The sequence below is a fragment of the Camelina sativa genome, chromosome 9, assembly GCF_000633955.1.
Source record: "Camelina sativa cultivar DH55 chromosome 9, Cs, whole genome shotgun sequence".
Taxonomy (NCBI): domain Eukaryota; kingdom Viridiplantae; phylum Streptophyta; class Magnoliopsida; order Brassicales; family Brassicaceae; genus Camelina; species Camelina sativa.
This window is the reverse complement of record NC_025693.1, coordinates 33,967,296-33,979,459: the sequence shown is the minus strand read 5'-3', so window position 1 is coordinate 33,979,459 and position 12,164 is coordinate 33,967,296. Positions and strand designations below refer to the sequence as shown.

The following is a 12,164-nucleotide window of genomic DNA, read 5'->3' as shown; positions in this document are numbered from 1 at the left end:
TTATGAGTTAGGACTCATTCTACTGAGAAATCATCTCTATTTGTGCCTCTTCCCTATCATCAGTGTCCAAGACTGAGATATGTATATAGTTTAATATTTTCAATTAATTAATCATATTTTAGNGTATGGATTCTTTGGTGCTACCACAATTGATTTCTCATTGTATTATTAGGGTGGAAGCGCTGATGCATTGGCGTTATACTTTGGAGAAGATCCAGCTCGTGTCCCATTTGAGCAAGGTAACAATTTGATGTAAACTCACTAATATGGTTTCTTCTCGTCTTACATCTTGTTTCTATAGATCATCTCCATTTGGTATTTGGAGGTTTGTCCTTTTTTTCCCTGACCTAAGATAAACCAAATCCTTACATTTGATTTGAATCTGCAGTTGTATCCACTCTGCAAAACTTTGTTAGAATATTTGTGCGATCACACGAGGAAAACTGCAAGCAAGCCGAGTTTGAGAAGAAGAGAGCACAGAAGGAAGCAGAGAATGAAAACCTTAAGAAAAGTGTGTACAATGAGAACTGAAACACAACTGCACACACAAAAGGATGTCGTTGTTGTCTACTACCGTTCGACCTCCTTGAGTTGCCTTTGGCAGTCCTGGGAACCGGAAACTACATGTTGCGGCTCCTAGTTCGGGGATTTTAGCCAAATATAGAGAACTTCCCCCCAGATATAGTTTCATCATCTGACAAGACACAGCTTTGGATTTAGTCTTTTAGATTAGAAAAAAAAGAGGAAACTTTGGTCCTCTGGTAGGTAGGTAACAAGAAAAAAGCTGGAATCCAGCGATTAGGTAATGAAGGAGAGATGCAGAAGAAGATTTAGCTTTGTATTTTGATGGGAATAGTATTAGATTGACAACTTATGCAGGAGTTTGAGTCCCTTCCTAGTTTTAATACAGAAACAGAAATGTAACTTCTAGTGTATAAATTTAGGGAGGGATTATAAGATGTGTAAATATTGAGTGTGTGTTATGGGTTTTTTTTTTGTGTTATAAAATTTACAAAATTTGTTCTCAATACTACTACTACTAAGACAACAAGAACCGCAAGTCCTGCAGTAAAAGATGAAGCTACTAAATTTTGTGCTTTGATTCTTATGGCCTAGATATAGAAATCTACGAGCTTTAACTCTTATGAGTTAGGACTCATTCTACTGAGAAATCATCTCTATTTGTGCCTCTTCCCTATCATCAGTGTCCAAGACTGAGATATGTATATAGTTTAATATTTTCAATTAATTAATCATATTTTAGCACATAGTTTAATATTTTCAGTTTTGTAATTTAAAATATGTATATCATTTTCTTTTCTTGAAAATAAAAGCAAAAAAAAGAAGAGTGAATCACATATCTACATAATACAGACCTATATTTAGAAAGCATATCAAAGTAAGTATTATTAGATTAGAATAAGTATAACTAAGAGCTTGACTGGTTCTCCCGCTAGCTCCCGCAAACGCTGCGTTTGCGTTTGCGGGCGGTTGCTAGCGTTTGGGGCCAATCACACAAATCGCTCCCAATCGCTCCCAGTCGCTCCCAATCGCTCCCAACCGTTGAATTCCAAAAGCTGGTTCCCGCAAGCGTTTGCGGTTGCGGGCGTTTGCGTTTCAAATTTTTTTTTTTTTTTTAGAAAAAATTTGAAACAAATCAATGATAATGAAATATATTTTATATATATTTTTTACCTAACTATTTTATTCATTAAGGATGAGAGAAAATGAAGTACGGATAAGATTAAAAATATTAAAAAAATAAATAATTGGAAGAAAATAATATTTCAATTAACAATAACCCAGAAAACTTGATGTAAATTTAATGGCACATCGCACATAAGTTCAAAAAAATCTAAATAAATATAACGTTTCATCAGAAATTTAAGAAAATAAGATTATTTGTGAAAAATAAAAACAAATCACGAGTGACTCTTCTCAACTCTCATTTGATCATTACTACCGATGCAAATACTGCCCCACAAAACTTATTGAGTGTGTGAGATTTAAGAAAGAAGATCTACGATCTAAAACATATGTTTTAGTCATTTATCAAATTACTTAATTAAAGTTTTGGTAAAAATCCAAATGCATAAAGTAATAAGTATTTCATTATGAAATTTATTTATTTTTTAATAATTATTTTAGTATTTTTAATGAATTTTAATTATAAATCAAGTTTAATAAAGTTTTTGATATTTTAAAACATTTATATAATTATATATCACATTTATTATGTTCCAACCGCTATTGCACCCGCTGGTCAAGCAGTCGTAAACCTCCCGCAAACGCACCAATTTTAAACCGCTAAACCAGTCGTTCAAAACGCTTAATAACGCTTGAAACCGCAATCGCCCGCTTCCGCAATCTCCCGCAACCGCAACCGCAGCGTTTGAACCAGTCAGGCCCTAAAGTTACAGATAATAAATGATAGACAACAATATCTAGTACTGGTTGTACAAAAGTGAGTATCTGAACAAAAGTGAGTGTTTCCGGTTTGGTCCAAGTCGAAGTTTTGGTTAGTAAGAGATAAAAAAAAACTGTAAGGCGTTTGTGTCAAAGGTACATGAATCCTTCTTCTCAAGGGGCAGTAAAGCAAAGAGCCTGCAACTTCACAATAGGTAACGAAAACTTGTGCTTTCTTCTTTTTTTTTTATACTTTCCATTGATTTCTAGATCATCTTCAGAAACCTTGAAAGCCCTATAAGCTAAACAAGTCTTGGCGTGTATTCTTCGCAATCTGTTTTGTTGCAATTTATATGTGTCCTTATCTTGTATATCTCAGTCAAAACTGGTTGGTTTTGTTCTAGTTTTTGAGAACTTTGACTAATATCGCTTTTCATCTCGTTCATTTTTTTTTTGAGAATTATGAAAAGGATTTCTCGCAATACATATGTCTCTGAGCTCTCTACCTTCAATTTTTTTTGTTTAGTTTGTTTTTTTCTTATATTTTGATTATGCATATTAGTTGTGTTAAGGTTGACAAATGGTGGATGGAAAGAAGAAAACGAAAGAATGTGACAAAGTGTCGGTGGAAAAATAAATGTTGGCACTTAAGAAGAACCTTTGATATTAGAATATATATCATTTTTCTACCAAGGATGCTGTAAGAACAAGTATTTTGTCTACCAAATTCTCCAATCCATGAACCAATTTCCAAAGATTTCTCCCTTTGGAAGACAAAACACTTGGTCTTACAGTATCCTTGATAGAAATATGATAAATTATTCATAATATATATCAAAGGTTTGGGAAGTGGCTTAACATATCTTTTTCCACTGACATTTTAATTTGTCACATATTTTGGTTTCTTTCTACCCACCATTTGTCTTTCTTATCACTAAGTAATCTACATCATCAAAATACAAGAAAAATACAAATTAAACAAAAACTGAAGGTAGAGAGCTCAAAGATAGATCAATTGCAAAAAATCCTAGTCATAATTTCTTTTTAAAATGAACGAGATACAAATTCTCAAAAACGGAAACAAACAAACCAATTTAGAATGAAATACAAGATACAGACACATGTAAATTGTGAGGAAACAAATGTCAGGAAGAACACACGTCATGGTTTTTGTTTGGTTTAGGGTTTTTAAAGTTTCTGAAGATGATTCAGAATATCAAGGAAAAGTATATATAAAAAGAGAAAGAAGAAATAAGTTTTGAGTTTTAGTTACCTACACAAACTACTGCTGCTCTTTACTCTTTACCAATCAAAAGACAATGACTTTACTATTACTAACCTTGTCAATGATACCACATACCCAAGCCAAGAAACATGACCGAAAGGTCCGAAACGCTTGCTTCCATATCTTAAAAAGCTCACATCTTTCAGTATTTATCCACTTTTCTACAAATAAAAAGGTAAAAAAAAACTTATTAATACCAATCTCCAATTTCTGTTTAACCAAATAAATTGTTAATGACAAATATTAACCTCTTTGTGGCCAAATGGCTTCGTAAAGTCGAATATATATATATATATTTTTTACTGTGTTGACTCTTATTCTTTTCCTTACTACTTCTCTCATGAACTTCGACCAGTTGATTTCCCTCCAAATAATCAAAACAAATTAAGCATGAAATGGTGACAAGGAAACAAAATCAGATAGATAAGAGCTAGGAATTCCTCATAAAGATAATACAGAAACAACTGTATCTCCAACAAAAACCAGATTTTAAGACAATACTTAACAGTCTAAACTGCAAGTTATATATGTACATTGAATTCACATGAGATAATATTTTTTAGGCAGATATAATAAAAAAACGATCCATACCTTGGTCTTGTGATATTAGAAAAACTATGGTTTCTCAGATTTCTTATATATTTTCTGTAAAGATATATTAGTGGAAGCAAAAATGTTCATATATGTAGAGTTATATGTTCTCTACTCACTTATTTATAGAAAAATAAGGAATAAGATGAAAAAGACATAGTTGTTTTTCCAATCAAAACCAGCAGATAAAATATCTTAAATAAATATATTAATATTTATATTTTTATTAAAAAAATTATTGATAAATGTTTAAATTTAGTTTAATTTATTGCAGTTTTTAACATTTATCTTTTCACTAAATAACTAACTTATTTATTATTTAGATAAATATGTTACTATATGAAATAACCACAACTGTTTTTATAATACCCATACTTAATTAACTAATCCCTCCAATAAAAAAAATCATGCTAAAACAAATCAACTTACCACCATAAATCCAACTCAAATGATCATTAATAAATCAACAAATTAGCAATTAAAGAACACGCAAAACTATCAATAATCTAAAATATCCAAAAACAAATAACCAACAACACGAAACAAAAACCCTAGATCATCCCCTCTTCCTTACCATGATCACAGTCACATCGTTTCTTTACCTGCAACATAAAAAAAGATACGTAAGTATTATTACAAATACTTAACAAGGCAATCTACTCATCTATTGGGTTATACAAGCAATTAAGATTACCATCAATAAATCAAAACAATCAATCAAACCAGAGCAATTAGAACACATAGCACGTCTACTGGTCGTTGGTGTTGATTGACACCCATCCTTTCTGTTGTTCGATCCCACTCCCAAACTTCCTCGGTATCGTGATGGTGACCAACATCCTCCCATGATGTCAAACGACACTAACACAAACTCCACCACAAACACGGGCTGGTGTTGATTGAAACCTATCCTTGATGTCAGTCGACACCGAATCCTTTAACGCAATACGAGTGATCCTCGACGACGGATCTTTCACCACTTTTTCTCCCAACAAACAAGCAACCATACAAGACCAACCAACAAAAACACATAAACAAAGGAATCAATTCTCATATATCATAGAAACAACAAATAAGCAATCTTAACACTTAGATAAACTATGATCATATACTCACCTCAAAACAAGAAGGAAATCTGGACAAAGACAACCCAACACAGCAATAACAACGCTATGATCTGCTTCTCTTATGCTTCACACACCAAAGCAAGCACCAAACCAAGCAAAGCTCTTCTCCTTTCTCTCTCACTTGGTCTCACAACCCAAAAACTTTTTTTCTAAAGGACGACGGCCACATGCTTTTTTGCCACAAAACAACTAGGGGGCCGGCCTTTTATAGGAGAAGTTTAGGGTTTTCCCAAAAATCGCTAAACCGACGGTTTGAAACTAAACCAACTAACCCTAAAAAATTTGTTGTNTTGGGAAGTGGCTTAACATATCTTTTTCCACTGACATTTTAATTTATCACATATTTTGGTTTCTTTCTACCCACCATTTGTCTTTCTTATCACTAAGTAATCTACATCATCAAAATACAAGAAAAATACAAATTAAACAAAAACTGAAGGTAGAGAGCTCAAAGATAGATCAATTGCAAAAAATCCTAGTCATAATTTCTTTTTAAAATGAACGAGATACAAATTCTCAAAAACGGAAACAAACAAACCAATTTAGAATGAAATACAAGATACAGACACATGTAAATTGTGAGGAAACAAATGTCAGGAAGAACACACGTCATGGTTTTTGTTTGGTTTAGGGTTTTTAAAGTTTCTGAAGATGATTCAGAATATCAAGGAAAAGTATATATAAAAAGAAAAAGAAGAAATAAGTTTTGAGTTTTAGTTACCTACACAAACTACTGCTGCTCTTTACTCTTTACCAATCAAAAGACAATGACTTTACTATTACTAACCTTGTCAATGATACCACATACCCAAGCCAAGAAACATGACCGAAAGGTCCGAAACGCTTGCTTCCATATCTTAAAAAGCTCACATCTTTCAGTATTTATCCACTTTTCTACAAATAAAAAGGTAAAAAAAAACTTATTAATACCAATCTCCAATTTCTGTTTAACCAAATAAATTGTTAATGACAAATATTAACCTCTTTGTGGCCAAATGGCTTCGTAAAGTCGAATATATATATATATTTTTTACTGTGTTGACTCTTATTCTTTTCCTTACTACTTCTCACATGAACTTCGACCAGTTGATTTCCCTACAAATAATCAAAACAAATTAAGCATGAAATGGTGACAAGGAAACAAAATCAGATAGATAAGAGCTAGGAATTCCTCATAAAGATAATACAGAAACAACTGTATCTCCAACAAAAACCAGATTTTAAGACAATACTTAACAGTCTAAACTGCAAGTTATATATGTACATTGAATTCACATGAGATAATATTTTTTAGGCAGATATAATAAAAAAACGATCCATACCTTGGTCTTGTGATATTAGAAAAACTATGGTTTCTCAGATTTCTTATATATTTTCTGTAAAGATATATTAGTGGAAGCAAAAATGTTCATATATGTAGAGTTATATGTTCTCTACTCACTTATTTATAGAAAAATAAGGAATAAGATGAAAAAGACATAGTTGTTTTTCCAATCAAAACCAGCAGATAAAATATCTTAAATAAATATATTAATATTTATATTTTTATTAAAAAAATTATTGATAAATGTTTAAATTTAGTTTAATTTATTGCAGTTTTTAACATTTATCTTTTCACTAAATAACTAACTTATTTATTATTTAGATAAATATGTTACTATATGAAATAACCACAACTGTTTTTATAATACCCATACTTAATTAACTAATCCCTCCAATAAAAAAAATCATGCTAAAACAAATCAACTTACCACCATAAATCCAACTCAAATGATCATTAATAAATCAACAAATTAGCAATTAAAGAACACGCAAAACTATCAATAATCTAAAATATCCAAAAACAAATAACCAACAACACGAAACAAAGACCCTAGATCATCCCCTCTTCCTTACCATAATCACAGTCACATCGTTTCTTTACCTGCAACATAAAAAAAGATATGTAAGTATTATTACAAATACTTAACAAGGCAATCTACTCATCTATTGGGTTATACAAGCAATTAAGATTACCATCAATAAATCAAAACAATCAATCAAACCAGAGCAATTAGAACACATAGCACGTCTACTGGTCGTTGGTGTTGATTGACACCCATCCTTTCTGTTGTTCGATCCCACCTCCCAAACTTCCTCGGTATCGTGATGGTGACCAACATCCTCCCATGATGTCGAACGACACTAACACAAACTCCACCACGAACACGGGCTGGTGTTGATTGAAACCTATCCTTGATGTCAGTCGACATCGAATCCTTTAACGCAATACGAGTGATCCTCGACGACGGATCCTTCACCACTTTTTCTCCCAACGAACAAACAACCACAAGCAACCATACAAGACCAACCAACAAAAACACATAAACAAAGGAATCAATCCTCATCTATCATAGAAATAACAAATAAGCAATCTTAACGCTTAGATAAACTATGATCATATACTCACCTCAAAACAAGAAGGAAATCTGGACAAAGACAACCCAACACAGCAACAACAACGCTATGATCTGCTTCTCTTATGCTTCACACACCAAAGCAAGCACCAAACCAAGCAAAGCTCTTCTCCTTTCTCTCTCACTTGATCTCACAACCCAAAAACTTTTTTTCTAAAGGATGACGGCCACATGCTTTTCTGCCACAAAACAACTAGGGGGTCGGCCTTTTATAGGAGAAGTTTAGGGTTTTCCCAAAAATCGCTAAACCGGGCGGTTTGAAACTAAACCAACTAACCCTAAAAAATTTGTTGGTATGGACCGACACCCACCTATTCAGGCTCATGATGTTACACTATGTATTTGTTAATACTTTTGCTTTTTTTTTTGGCTTTACATTTATTTATTTATTACACAAAACTTAATTGTGATTATAGAAATAAATACTACTACAAGCAAAGTTCATTTTTTCTAGTCAACAAAATAAAAGACTAATTCCTATTATATTAGTTTGACTACAATAAATGTGCATCCAGTATTAAAAAAATTGACTGATAACAATGATTTTTTGTGGGCTTTATAGGTAAGTAATTTAAATTATGTTGACTGTAGAATCTTTTTTTTGTGACTAGTAAAACAGTAATTTTTATGTTGCATTATAATTACTAGTTAAAGTGAAAAATATAACATCCATTTACACTACAATGCATGTGTTACTAAGAAATGTATATTTAACAAGTTCCAGTATTTCAAGTATATTTTATTTTTCTAGAGGAAGAAAAAACAGTTGTCTTAAGATAGTTCAGAAGCAAATATTAGCTCGGTAATATTTGAATTTCATATGAATTTTTATTTATAATTTTTAATTAATATATAATATTAAAAACAATTTTTAATTAAAATTACCAGAAACTCGATGATTTTGATAGTTCTTTCATATCCAACGGCTAGAAAACAATGTATTCATCAATTATGTTCATATAGTACTTTTTTTTGCCTCCAGCTCCAAATCATATGATACTTTTATTGTTTTGCTTCCAGCTTCAAAAGCTATTTGCACAGCTCTTATATATAAATGCTAAGACCATATTTATCCCTGAGAAACTCTACATGTATCTCATAAATATTAATGATTTTTTAAAAAGAAGAAAAATAAACAAATTAGAAAATAATTATTTAACCAATTATATTGAACCAAGTGTCATATGAATTTTTCAGCANATGCTTCACACACCAAAGCAAGCACCAAACCAAGCAAAGCTCTTCTCCTTTCTCTCTCACTTGATCTCACAACCCAAAAACTTTTTTTCTAAAGGATGACGGCCACATGCTTTTCTGCCACAAAACAACTAGGGGGTCGGCCTTTTATAGGAGAAGTTTAGGGTTTTCCCAAAAATCGCTAAACCGGGCGGTTTGAAACTAAACCAACTAACCCTAAAAAATTTGTTGGTATGGACCGACACCCACCTATTCAGGCTCATGATGTTACACTATGTATTTGTTAATACTTTTGCTTTTTTTTTTGGCTTTACATTTATTTATTTATTACACAAAACTTAATTGTGATTATAGAAATAAATACTACTACAAGCAAAGTTCATTTTTTCTAGTCAACAAAATAAAAGACTAATTCCTATTATATTAGTTTGACTACAATAAATGTGCATCCAGTATTAAAAAAATTGACTGATAACAATGATTTTTTGTGGGCTTTATAGGTAAGTAATTTAAATTATGTTGACTGTAGAATCTTTTTTTTGTGACTAGTAAAACAGTAATTTTTATGTTGCATTATAATTACTAGTTAAAGTGAAAAATATAACATCCATTTACACTACAATGCATGTGTTACTAAGAAATGTATATTTAACAAGTTCCAGTATTTCAAGTATATTTTATTTTTCTAGAGGAAGAAAAAACAGTTGTCTTAAGATAGTTCAGAAGCAAATATTAGCTCGGTAATATTTGAATTTCATATGAATTTTTATTTATAATTTTTAATTAATATATAATATTAAAAACAATTTTTAATTAAAATTACCAGAAACTCGATGATTTTGATAGTTCTTTCATATCCAACGGCTAGAAAACAATGTATTCATCAATTATGTTCATATAGTACTTTTTTTTGCCTCCAGCTCCAAATCATATGATACTTTTATTGTTTTGCTTCCAGCTTCAAAAGCTATTTGCACAGCTCTTATATATAAATGCTAAGACCATATTTATCCCTGAGAAACTCTACATGTATCTCATAAATATTAATGATTTTTTAAAAAGAAGAAAAATAAACAAATTAGAAAATAATTATTTAACCAATTATATTGAACCAAGTGTCATATGAATTTTTCAGCAAAGTTTTCAGATTTTCTCAAACCCTTTCTGAATTATGATTCTCTTTCTCATATATATATATTTAATTTTTTAATAGGTAGAAACCCGATGAGAAACTGGCCATGAAGCTTTAAGAACATCACCAGCGGGGAGAACGTATTCACCGTTGTTCAAAAAAAAAAAAAATTTTAATATATGACTAATAAAAATCTGACATGTGTTAGATAAAAACTGAAAAACGTTTTTTCACTGAGTAATTTTTCTCTCTCCTTCTTATATTTTTTAATTAGCTTTCATTACTGAGGTGTGAGGTCTAACGGTTTCTTCTATTGAAAACGTTTCTCATGCAAAAAAAACTTCCAAGACTACTTGAATTTACCGATCAATTTCAATATATACCTTTGTTGGAAAAAACAGTGCAATTACCTTTTGATTATATTCTAGCACCATTATATTATATACATGCAGTCGGAAGACATAAAATATCCCTTTACGATCATATAAAATTTAATAATTTAAGTAATAACCCGAACACATTGATTAATACACTTGTGAACCCCAAATAATTCTTACAACTTAACCCACAAATTATCTCATTAGTCACAGCTCAAACATTTGATTAAAAATGTTCCCATTTTCTTTTGTCGGCAAATATAATTAATCCTTAGTTAAGACATGATCATCATTAGAAAAGAGATATAATCGAGCTTTTATGATCATGCGGCGGCCAATTCTTCAACAGGAGCACTACTCTCGAGCTTCTTGATGACCAATTTGTTGTTTGGCTGGTCAACATCTAGAAGAATAGTGTCTTCCTCTGTAAACTCTCCCTTCAAAATTTTTGAGGATATCTCCTTCTTCACTATCTCCTGAATCACTCTCTTCACCGGCCTTGCCCCATTGTTTGGGTCAAACCCAAGCTGAGCAAGGAGATCCACCGCTTCTTTTGTGTACTCAAGTTTTATTTTCTTTTGTTCCAACAAATTCTTCACTCGTCTCATCTGCACCAAATAGTAACATTACATTTATACCAAACACAAACCAAACTGGACCAAAGCCAAAACTCAATAGCCTAGGCCTATAACCCAATAAGAGAGGATTTGTATTAAACAGTAGTGTGTATATAAAGTAAAGTACCTGAAACTCGACGATCTTGGATAATTCTGTTAAATCCAACGGCTGGAAAACAATGTATTCATCAATCCTGTTCATGAACTCTGGCTTAAAAGTTTGTCTTGCTAACTCCACAGCTTGTTGCTTCATCATCTCATAAACTGCTTCTTTGCTATCTTTATTGTTGCGGGAAGTCTCAAGTATAGGGTGTGATCCTATATTAGACGTCATTATTACAAAACAGTTTCTGAAACTTACAGTCCTTCCTTGAGAATCAGTTATCCTCCCGTCATCTAGTATCTGTAGAAAGATATTGAAGACATCAGGGTGAGCTTTCTCTATCTCATCAAACAGAACCACCGAGTAAGGTCTCCTCCGAATAGCTTCAGTTAACTGCCCACCTTCTTCGAAACCAGCACAACCGGGAGGTGCACCAATGAGCCGTGAGACTGAGTTTTTTTCCATGTACTCACTCATATCGATCCTCACTATCGCGTTTTCAGTGTTGAAAAGGTAACCAGCAAGAGCGTCGGCAAGCTCGGTTTTACCAACACCTATTGGACGGTTAGGATCTGAAAGACCAGCTTTCGAACAACCGATACCAGAGTGGATATTTTAACACATAGTTTAATATTTTCAGTTTTGTAATTTAAAATATGTATATCATTTTCTTTTCTTGAAAATAAAAGCAAAAAAAAGAAGAGTGAATCACATATCTACATAATACAGACCTATATTTAGAAAGCATATCAAAGTAAGTATTATTAGATTAGAATAAGTATAACTAAAGTTACAGATAATTAATGATAGACAACAATATCTAGTACAACAGTGAGTATCTGAACAAAAGTGAGTGTTTCCGGTTTGGTCCAA

General features: G+C 31.9%; 1 protein-coding gene and 3 long non-coding RNA genes across 4 annotated transcripts in view; 1 reads left to right on the top strand and 3 right to left on the bottom strand.

Moving 5' to 3' along the window:
• LOC104713962 lies at positions 144–1,099 on the top strand. The gene is made up of 2 exons (XR_755697.1): positions 144–239; positions 389–1,099. It is a non-coding gene; the product is annotated as an uncharacterized LOC104713962 (long non-coding RNA).
• On the bottom strand, positions 3,637–4,885 carry LOC109126547. The gene is made up of 3 exons (XR_002033455.1): positions 4,857–4,885; positions 3,940–4,055; positions 3,637–3,852 (listed from the first exon to the last, which is right to left on the bottom strand). It is a non-coding gene; the product is annotated as an uncharacterized LOC109126547 (long non-coding RNA).
• LOC109126535 lies at positions 6,084–7,997 on the bottom strand. Its single transcript, XR_002033448.1, has 4 exons — positions 7,426–7,997; positions 7,306–7,333; positions 6,391–6,504; positions 6,084–6,303 (listed from the first exon to the last, which is right to left on the bottom strand). It is a non-coding gene; the product is annotated as an uncharacterized LOC109126535 (long non-coding RNA).
• Positions 10,746–12,164, bottom strand: part of LOC104715948 (chaperone protein ClpB4, mitochondrial-like) — a 6,178-nt gene continuing 4,759 nt past the window's right edge. The window contains exon 9 of the mRNA XM_010433311.2: positions 10,746–11,179. Coding sequence (XP_010431613.1) covers positions 10,895–11,179 — 285 coding nt within the window. The 3' untranslated portion in view covers positions 10,746–10,894. The remainder of the gene's footprint in view (positions 11,180–12,164) is intronic.